Raw genomic sequence first — 9,645 nt, forward strand, 5'->3', positions numbered from 1 at the left:
GGCTCCTCGTGGCCTAGAGCCTGTCTCTCCCCCGGGGGCGTGGAGTCAGAAAGACAGAAAGATCTGGAGCCAGGTGTCCCAGGGGAGAGGAGTGAGGCGGATCCCGGGGAAGGCAGAGGTTGGTGGCGGCGAGGTCCCCAGAGGGACCAGGAAGGACGCAGGCGTGGCCTCCCCACTGCCGCCCCCCCCCCGCCCCCCGGCCGCCTGGACAGACAAGGCCTCGCTCCGAACTAAAGTGGGAGGGCCGGGGGGCGGCAGAACTCAGACAGAGGAAGCTGGGAAATGGAAGCACAGTTCGTATTATTTTTTAATTTTAAAAATTAAAGCATCTTCCAGTCTGAGGGCTGTGCTGCTCTGGGCTGGGGAGAGCCCCCCTCCCCGGCTTCGGGGGCTGACCACTCCGGTCTAGAAAGAGCAGCAAGCACTCAGTTAATTTTGGTTGATAAAGGGAGGAATCTGCTTACAAAACAAGGCTTGCTGAGCAGCCACCAGGTGGGCTCCGCCCCTTGTCCCAGAAGGAGCCTCGAGACCGGGAGAAAGTCCCTCTGCCCGGGGCCAGGGCCGCCGGGCTGGACAGTCCTCAGCCTGTGCCCCGCCGGTGACCCTGTGTCCTTTAGAGGCCCAGGGCTTCGGGAAAGGAGAGCGCGGCTCCCGACCACCCAGCCAGGGGCAGTGCTCGTGTCTGGTGCTCCACGGAGCTGGGGCCTCAGTCAGAACTGAGCGTGATCCACCTCGTCCAGCCAGGAGGCGGGACTGGCAGGGAAGTCGGGGTAGCCCCCACTGCTCCCCGTGGATAGGTCGGAGCTGGGTCCGTTCCCTGCCAGCACCCTCATGGGTGGGGGCCCACCTGGGGCTCCCGCGGGCACAAGCCCCAAGCCAGCCTCCGGGTACACCAAGCTGGAGAGGAGGGGCTGGGGGCCAGGGAGGCTCTGCAGGGCGGCGGGCGACGAGGGGACACCGTAGGGGCTGCTGGGGCGCAGCTCTCCATACTGCTCCGGGCCCGCCAGGCCTCCGTGCTCCAGCGGGAAGCTGCCCGGGGCCCCCGAGGGCCGGCCCAAGGCAGGGGCAGGCTCCCCCAGGCCGCCGTAGAGGCCGTTGGCAGGGCCCATTTCGGCCATGGATGGCTCGTCTGCAGTGGAAGCAGAGGACACTGATCAGGGCCCCCCCGCCACGTCTGGCCCCCTCAGTGCTCCCCGCAGGCGTGAGGTCTCCCCAAGGCTCTCAGCCCTCCGCCTCTGCACCTGTTCGGCTCAGTCCCACGCGATGCCTAAGAAACAGGGGGCTTGCAGGGCGGGAGGGGGCCAGGAACAGTCCACCCAGCGCCCAAGGTTCCAGTGAGACCCCAAGGCTGCCTGGGGAGGGGTGACCCATGCTGCCATCCTGCTGTTGCAAACAAGTTAAGCGAGGCCCAGAGAGGCTGGGTAAGCGACCTAAGGTCACGCCACGGGGCCAACTCTCTGAGGATGGACCGTAAGGAGTGGGGGGTCTCCCCGGGCTGGGAAAAGGAGATGATCAGCTTCCGGAGAGGAGGGCGGACCCTCCCCCCAACTTTTCATCACCCCAACATTGCTGCGGCCACGTTCCTAAAAGTCACGGCAAGTGCCCGGGGAGGGCAAAGACGCCGTCGTCCAGACGCCCCTCCCTCCCTCGGGTCACAGGGGGAAAGCGGCGGGCCTGAGAGGCCAAACCACAGGGCTTGCCGATGGGGGACCAGCGTCTATAAGCGCGTGTTTTCTAAGTGAGACGTTCAGATGTCCAGGCTCCCTGCAGCCAATCACCCCAGCGCTGTTCCCGACTCTGGGGGGGCTGCTGTGGGCGCTGCGGGTGAGGGGCCGCTCGGCCTGCGTACCTGTGAAGGAGACCTCGGCGTCACTGTCCTGCCCCTCCTCCTGGACGCTGTCCTTGTCCGACTTGGAGCCACCGCGGGCGCGCTTCATGTTACGAAAGTACTGGCCCCAGCGCTGCCGGCCGGCGTCCTTCTTGAGCCGCTTTTCCTTGGCCCGGCGGTTCTGGAACCACACCTGCGGGGCGGGGGTGGGTGAGCGGCCGCGGGTCTGGGGCCCGATTGGGGGGGGGCTGCCCTCCGGGGCGGCGGGGCGCTGACCTGCACGACGCGCATGTCCAGGCCGGTCTCGGAGGAGAGCTGCTCGCGCACGTGGCGCGCGGGCTTGGGCGACGTGTTGTAGGCGCTCTTCAGCGTCTCCAGCTGCTTGGCCGTGATGGTCGTGCGCGGCCGCTTGGCCGTGGCCTCGGCCTCTGCACGGCGGGGAGCCGTGAGCTGGGCCTGCTCCCGCCCCGCGGTCCCACCCTCCTCCCGGCGCGCGGACGCCCGCCCGGGCCTCCGATGCCGCCCCCGCCGCGACCGCCTGCCTCGGCCGCTGCGACCAGAGGGTTTCTCGGGACGCGGACGCTGGGAGCCGTGGAGAAAAACCTCGAAAACGCCGTCGGGGGCGGCGGGGGGTGGGGTGGTGGCTGCGGCGGCCTTGGTTAGAGACCTGAGGCCCTGGAGCCACCTCCCGTCCGCCCCCCGCGGGCTCCTCTCGGTTCCGAGGGCGGGGGGAGCGCCGGCTCGTCCCCGCCAGGATTTGGGGGGATCATTCAGACCCGCGGGGTTCCTGCGCACAATTCAGCCCCCCCCCGGCGCCCCCCCCGGCGCCCCGCCCGGCGCACCCGAGCGAGAGAGGCGGCCCCCTAAGACCGCAGGCCCCGGCTCCCCCGGAGCGGCCCTGCTCCGGGTCCCCAGGCACGCGGGCTCGGGGGTCTGCGGGCGGGCGCGCGCCCTGCGCCCCGGCCGGGTGGGAAGACGCTGACCCGCTCCCGCTCCGGGAGCGCTTCGCCAAGGGCGCCGGGGGGCAGGATCCCTCCGCGGCGACCAGGCCTGGCCTCCGCCCCATTTCGCAAACGGGCAGGGAGAGGGCGGGCCCCGCGCCGGCCGCCCCCGGTGCCCGCCGCCCGCCGGCCACTGACCTCGCTGCTTGGCGGTCTCGTAGTCGGCCTTGCACACGAGCCGGCTGTCCTCCATGAGGTAGAACTCGTCGCCCGTGGCCAGCTGCCGCTTGCACACGACGCAGGCGAAGCAGTGCAGGTGGTACACGAAGTCCTGGGCGCGGCGCACCACCTGCGTGGGCGGGATGCCCAGCTGGCACGCGGCGCACTTGGTCCCGAAGCGCCTGCGGGACGCACAAGGCGCGGCTCAGCGCGGCGGGCGGCTCCTTCGCCCCGAGCGGGTCGGAGAGCAAGCAGCTCGCGCGGCGCCGCGCAGGGCGGGTCCTGGAGGGGAGCCTCGCCCGGCCCTGCCCCTGGTCGCCTGCCCGCAGCCCCGGCAGCGCGGCAGAGCCGCACGGACTCGGGGAAGGGGATCCGGAGGCCCCGGGGAGCACGGCCGGCCTCGGCGCTGGATCAGGAAGGGGCATTGGAAGGGGCAGGGCCGGCGGGCGGCAGGTCCTTTGGATTCCGAGGTCTGTGTCCGGTGGATGCCCCATCCCCATCATTTAAGGACAAAAACAAGCCCAAAATGAAGAGAGAGTGAGCCCAGCAGAGTTCTACAAACTTGGGGGCCTCTTTTGAACAACCGCTTCAACAATTCGTAAAATTCATTACTTTGAAAAATTGCTAATGTGCCAGCCCAGCCGCCAACCGAGAAGCCCCAGGACACCCAGCCTGGGGAGCAGGAAGGGGTCTGGAGAGAGGCGCTTTCAGGGCTCCGGCCTTGGTTATCGTGGGGGTCCAGGGGGGTCCTCGGGGTGGCCCCCTTCCCCGGGGCAGACCGTAGCAACCCCTCCGCCCAGCGGCAGCCAGTCTCACTTGAAGAAGTCGTCCTTGCAGTAGAGGCTCTCTCCGCGGCTGAAGCAGCGCTCGGCCAGCGGCGTGTGGCAGTCACTGCACTTGAGGCACTTGCTGTGCCAGTGGCGGTCCAGAGCCTTGAGGATGAAGCGGTCCAGGATGTGCTGGTCGCAGCCGGCACACAGTGGGATCTCTGCAGGCAGAGGAGCCCCCGTGGTCGTGGGCACAGATCGGGGGGCCTCGAAGGCACCATCCCACCCCCGCCCCCAGGACCAGGGCCGCGGAGGGGACTGCCTTCCCTGCACACCCTCGTCCCCGGCCGGCTTGAGCTCAGGTTCAGGGAGTGCGAGTGCGGGGCGTGGAAGTCCTCAGCCTGGCCCACAGCTAAAATTCAGGACAGATGAACTAGGTTTAGAAACAGGCCCCTGGGCAGGAAGGTGCCCAGGCCACCCCACAGGCCTGAGCTCATCAACTGTAAAATGTTTCCAGGGCACAGAGGGGCACGCTGAGCTCAAGCAAAAACCCCGACCCGAGGGCTCTCTCAGAGGCTGGGCTGGACGTCGGGCCCTCAGCATCCCCAGAGGCCAGGCATGTGGGGGTCACGGGGCATTCACCATCCAAGCGCCCTCACTACCTGCACAATTAGGCGTCGTGGTACCTAGAGACACCTTGCAGGTGTGGCTGCTCAGCCCCGGGGTCCTGTCTGCAGGCCACCAAAGTAAAAACTGGCGTCCCGTCTTTGGGAGGCCCTGCTGGCACTTGAGTGGACTGGACTCACGAGCACACAGTAGGTGGTTTGCCCCCCACCCCAACACAGAGACACTTGGGTTCCTGCTAATTCTGCTCCCGGGGACTACGGGCCGCCAGGGAAACCAGGCTGGGGAAAGGCAGGGGTTGCCTTCCGGAGCCACAGGCTCATGAGCGGCTTTCAGGGTGTCCATGGGGTGAGGACTCCCCGTTAATTTGGAAAAGGTCTCCGGAGAGGAGAGAGCCATGAGCAGGAATTGGAACCACTCAAACATCACGCGAGCTCACCTCGCTACCTCGCTGCGGGACACCCCTCCAGCCCTAGGCCGGCCCGGCAGGGGGTGGAAGGGCCAGAGAGGGCTCGACCTCTGCTCCAGGCTGAGAGAAAGTGGATCAATCTCCCTCCCACAGCCCAGGAAACCCGCGAAGGACAGGGTCCCGCGTCGGACAAAACCGCGGCCCTGGGAGCAGAGCCTGGGGAATATGCTGCCCACCCTGGCCCCCCATCCGGGCTGGCGATGGCAGGACGGCGAGGACCCCCGGCACCGGCTGGTGGCTGGACAGGCCGGCGCGGCGCAGATTCAGCACCGCGGCCCGGACAGCGCCCCGACCGTGCTACCCCTGGAGCCCGCGGCCGGCAAAAGCCGCTCCCGCCGCGCCCCTCGCGCTCTCGCGAAGCGCCGGCGGCCCGGGTCTTACGCTGCATGGCGACTCCAGCCTTGGCGGGGTCTCCTACCGTCAGCGCTGGCGGGGCCCAACAGAACCTTGCGCGCCGTGGCGCTCCGAGCCCGCGCCCCTCCCTCCCTCTCTCTCGGCCCTCCCACCTTTTCCTCCCAGCTCCTGTGGCCGCCCCTCCCAGGAACCGTCGGAAAATAAATAAATAAGCAGGAGCAGGATGAGACCCCTCAGCCTGGATGCAACCCCTTTCCCACCTGCCCCCGCCCCCTGCTCCCACCCCCGGGCCACCTCCTTCCCAGTCCTGTGGGTCCCGCCTGCTTGGAAGCCTGCAGCGAACCGCCCCAGTTCGAGAGCGCCAAGGCGGTGGGAGCGAGGCTGCTGCCACCCGCAAGCTGAGGGCTTGCCTGTAGGAGGACTGCCCTGAGTGGGCCAACACAGCAGGTGCCTGTGCGTGCGGACCCCGAAACCCCAGCTGGGGACCCTCCACGGCCAGGACGCAGCTCCACGCTGGCCCTTTCATCTGACTCTCTTCCCCTGGAAAGGGTGAACGGTCTGGGCACCAGCAGCCTTCGTGGGGACCTTCCTCCCCGTGGTCACTGGGACCCACGTTTGCTCTCTGCACACTCTCCCCATCAGGGAGAGGGTGTCCGAAATCGGTCCTGGGACCCAGAGCGCTCCCTGGCCCGAGCAGCACCAGCGCCACGACCAAACGCCCGACAGCACAGCTCCAGGGGCTCAGGCAGGGACGAGCTGTGCTAGGGCCCTGACACCCGGTCCGGCCCGCGATCCCCGGCTCCCGCAGCTTCCGTGGCCAGGCCGGGAGAGGAGCGAGGACCTCCAGGTCTCCTCGGGGTCCGCCCTCCCAGGCGCAGCCGCTCGGCCGGGCACCCACCTCGGCGCAGGTCCTCCCTCCGCGCCAGCAGCGCCAGCAGCAGGTCGCCGCCCGCCGACTCCCGGCTGGGGCCCAGCTCCCCGCGCGCTTCCATGGGTCCCGCCGCCTGGCGCCGCGGCTCTCGGTCCCTGGACTTGCCGGGGGCCCGGTGCGACCACGGCTTCGATGGCCCCGGGCCGGCGTGCCAACGTCTCCCGGCGCTGCTGGGCGCTGCGCCCGCCGGCCGCCCAGGGGCCCGGAGCCACGGGCCGCGCGGAGGCGGAGCGGCCGGGGGGCGGGGCCGAGGCGCGGGGCGGGGCCGGGGTCGCGGGGACGCGTCGGGGGCGTCCGCTGGCTTTGCGCGCCTCGGCGCGGAGGACCGCGGGGCTCTGGCGCGGCCCCGAGGGCCCGGAGCCGCAGGGGAGGAGCCGGGCCGGGGCTGCCCGAGGGCGCTTCCCCGGGCCGTGCAAGTTCCAGCCCCGGCGCCGGCGTTGGGCTGCGGCCTGGGCCCGGGCTCGCCCGGGTAGGCTGGGGGCCCAAGCGGGGCGGGGACGGAGGGGAGGGAGCCGGGTCCTACCGCCACTGAGGCTCGGACTCGAGAGCGAGCCGGAGCTGGGAGGCTTGGTCACAATGTCGAGCCGCCCGAGCGCACCCCGACCCAAAGAGGGTGAGTGTGCCGCCCTAGGACTCAGCGAAGCCACCAGGAGCCAGACCCGAGCTGGGACCTGCCAGCTCTGAGCAGCTTCTGGGCCTCCCCCTGGAAACTACAGCCCAGAGTGGGCGCAGGGAGGGAGGGTGAGTCTCCGGAGGGGAAACCCAGCGTCCTTCGCTCCGACTCCTCCGGGATGCGGCCAAGATGGACTCCAGGTCAGGAGGGACGAAGCTGGGAAAGCCAGGAGCCACTCTGACTCCCCTCCACCGCAGCACAGGAGGAAGGCTCAGTGCCCGATTCTCCCACACCCTGCCCCCAGTCCAAACAGGTGAGCTTGCAGGACCCACCGTCCTCATCATGTGAGATGCTCGCCTACCCCAGAGGGCAGGCCCAGGCCAGGCCAGCCCCCCGCAGCCACCCACCGTCAGGACACGGCAGTGTGGACCCTGGCAGCGCAGGGCGTGGTGAGGGCAAGGGACCTCAGGAAGTGTTGGGGACCAGAGGTTGGTGCCACCCCCCCCCCCCGCCCCGACGGGAAGCTCCGCCTGGAGTCCAGTGATGCCCCAGCATCACCCTGCCCCCTCCTGGCCTCCAGTCGCCTGGTCTGTACACGAACTTGCAGGCCGGCCTGGAAGGATCTCGGCAGGAAAAGCACAGCTCCTCTTTGCTCTGAGCCACCCTGCGGCTCAGTTTGAGCAGGAGCATGTGCCTGCCCCCTCGCTTTGCCCTAAGCTTGCTCCCCAGAAGGACAGGGCGAGAGGGTCTGAGCCAGGGAGCTGAGAGGGTGCTGGGTATGCTGGGCCGTCGGCGGCCGTTGAGTGTCAGCTGCTGCAGAGGCCTGCCTGGGACGAGCCATGTGTGGTCTGACTGGAGCAGGGGCGGGCGGGCCCATGCGCTGGGCATCTGGCCGGCCCGCCAACAATGCCTCCATTATCTCCCAACGTCTTTGCCATCGATGGAATGGCCCCTGGGGAGGGCGGTTTAGGCAGGAGACTCGACCCAGGGGCCTCTGTGCTGCATCTCTGAGCTGGCATTAGGGTTGCGGAAGGAGGCCTGGGCTGTGTGTGGGAGCTGAGAGGCGTGGGGTCTCTGGATTTAGGCGGCTCTTTCTCTACCCGCCCCCTTCACGGTGCCTTCTGTTCTCAGGGCACGGAAACAGAAAGCCACGGGCCCTCAAGCGAGGGTTCAGGCTTCCCAAAACATCGCATGGAGCTCCAGGCCCTCTGCCCACCGCGGGTTCCGTCTCTCAGGTCTTTCCAGACCCCTTCCCTCCGTGCCCTGGGTGTGCAGCCCCCTCCTTCCCGCTGTCCCTCCCTTCACCTCTGCCGCCGCTGCCGTTTTTCCCCTCTGGCTCCTCCTGCCCAGGCTGGAGGCTGCGGGGCACGTGAGGGCTCTTACCCCGAGTCCCGCGTAAGGTGCAGACAGCGGCGGCTGCGGGGGCCCCGGGCCGATCTCGGTCGCCCGCCAGCTCCGTTTCCAGCAGCATCGCGGCGGCGGGGCCGGGCCGGGCCGGGCCCAAGTGGCACGGGCAGCGCTCCTCCCTCCTCCTCTGCGACCCCCGGGAGGGCTCGGCGCTCCCCGAGGCCCTGGGCGCGTCGGAGCCGCGCGCGTCGGGGTCCGCGCTGCGTGGTCAGAGGCGGGAGCCTCTGTGCCCGGCGCTGTCCGCGGTGCTGATGGAGGCGCGCGGCTGCCCACCTCCTCCTCGCCCGACCCCGCCCGCCGCCCGGGCTCCCCGGGGCCGGCGTCCCCACGTCCCGCCGCCCGCCGCCCCCTCCCCCGCCCCTCGCCCCCACGCCTGGGCGGGCGGCGCCAGCCGGCTCCGCCCTGAGCTCCCAATGCTGGGGATTCGCCCCAAGCGGGTGTTCCACCCCGCCGCTCCCGCTCCTTCCCGCTCACGGCCTCCTGCAAGGGCAGCGCCCAGGCTGCAGGTCCTCTGGCCCCAGTGGCCTCCGGCCCAGGCTTCTGCTGAGGCTCGGGCTCCAGGTGCTGCCCGGTTCAACTGCTGCTTTAGGCCTAAGAAACTTTCTGCCCTCCACCCCCAACCCACAATGCCCTCCAGGCCCAGCCCCAGGCCCACTCCCCCAGGACAGCCAGGAGGAAGTGCACCCGGGCGCCCCCAACAGAACTCCTCAGAAGGACCCAAGGGCTGTGAGGGCCAAGACCCTGGATGACCGGCTACCGGATGGTAAGCCTACACCAGCCCCACACAGACCCAGGCTGGCAGGCAGGGCGCCCACTGATCACTCACACCCCGGCTGGTTGGCACGCCCAGCGGCCGCCTGGGAAGGCAAAAGGGCAGCCAAGCGGTCTCCCTAAAAGCCACACACACGACTACTGGAGGTCCCCCACTGCACAACAGGGGAGGGCGGGGGGAGGAGAAATGACCCTAGTCCAGAACCCGAGGTGGCGCACGTGTCAGGGCAAAGCCGTGGGCACGAGGCACGCCATTCAGGTCTGGCGGCAGAGGGGCAGCCTGGGAGAGCTGTGCCCAGTGAGAGCGGAGGCTGGTGGCACCCTTCACCTGGGGTCCTCAGAGGTGCCCTTTTGGGGAGATTCACGTGCATCATCTGAGCCCCACCACCTGCCCGCTTCCGTGCGGGGAACCGAGGCTGCTGTCCCGGCGCTCAGTCCAGCTCAGCCCCAGATCCGCTCCCTCACTGCCCACCTTTCACTTCCCACTGACTCTTGGCCTGTGGTTCATAAGAAACTAGAATTTCAGGAGTTCCTGCTGTGGTGCAGTGGGTTAAGAATTTGACTGCAACAGGTCAGGGTGCTGCAGAGGGGTGGGTTCGATCCTCGGCCCGGCGCAATGGGTCAAAGGATCTGGTGTTGCCACAGCTGCAGCTTGGATTGAATCCCTGGCCCCGGGAACTTCCACATGTCGTGGTGGGGCCATAAGATTAAGAAAAAAAAA

At 68.9% G+C, this 9,645-nt stretch overlaps 1 protein-coding gene and 1 long non-coding RNA gene across 5 annotated transcripts; one reads left to right on the forward strand and one right to left on the reverse strand.

The window, feature by feature from the left end:
- Positions 1–253: 253 nt before the first annotated feature.
- Positions 254–8,350, reverse strand: LHX3 (LIM homeobox 3). Of its 4 annotated transcripts, none has more exon segments than NM_001303300.1 (6): positions 254–1,129; positions 1,850–2,021; positions 2,105–2,256; positions 2,968–3,170; positions 3,805–3,976; positions 6,101–6,194. In NM_001303300.1, coding segments are annotated over 6 exon segments (1,212 nt in total). In that variant the 3' UTR covers positions 254–710.
- LOC146407342 (uncharacterized) lies at positions 6,923–8,916 on the forward strand. Its single transcript, XR_014842668.1, has 3 exons — positions 6,923–7,059; positions 7,878–7,981; positions 8,791–8,916. It is a non-coding gene; the product is annotated as an uncharacterized LOC146407342 (long non-coding RNA).
- Positions 8,917–9,645: the final 729 nt, after the last annotated feature.

This window comes from Sus scrofa, chromosome 1 (assembly GCF_054392235.1).
Source record: "Sus scrofa isolate SSC_HxYL_T2T_F1_AM1 chromosome 1, Sscrofa_HxYL_maternal_Yorkshire_Landrace_v2.0, whole genome shotgun sequence".
NCBI lineage: Eukaryota > Metazoa > Chordata > Mammalia > Artiodactyla > Suidae > Sus > Sus scrofa.

Bases quoted from the DNA above. Each gene is read 5' to 3' on its own strand.
- LHX3 (XM_021081033.2), bottom strand. From the start codon at position 8,217: ATGCTGCTGGAAACGGAGCTGGCGGGCGACCGAGATCGGCCCGGGGCC. The intron at 3,977-8,129 runs GTAAGAGCCCTC...CTCTGCCTGCAG, and splicing joins CACCTTACGCGGGACTCGGG to AGATCCCACTGTGTGCCGGC. The intron at 2,022-2,104 runs GTCAGCGCCCCG...CCCGCCCCGCAG, and splicing joins TGGACATGCGCGTCGTGCAG to GTGTGGTTCCAGAACCGCCG.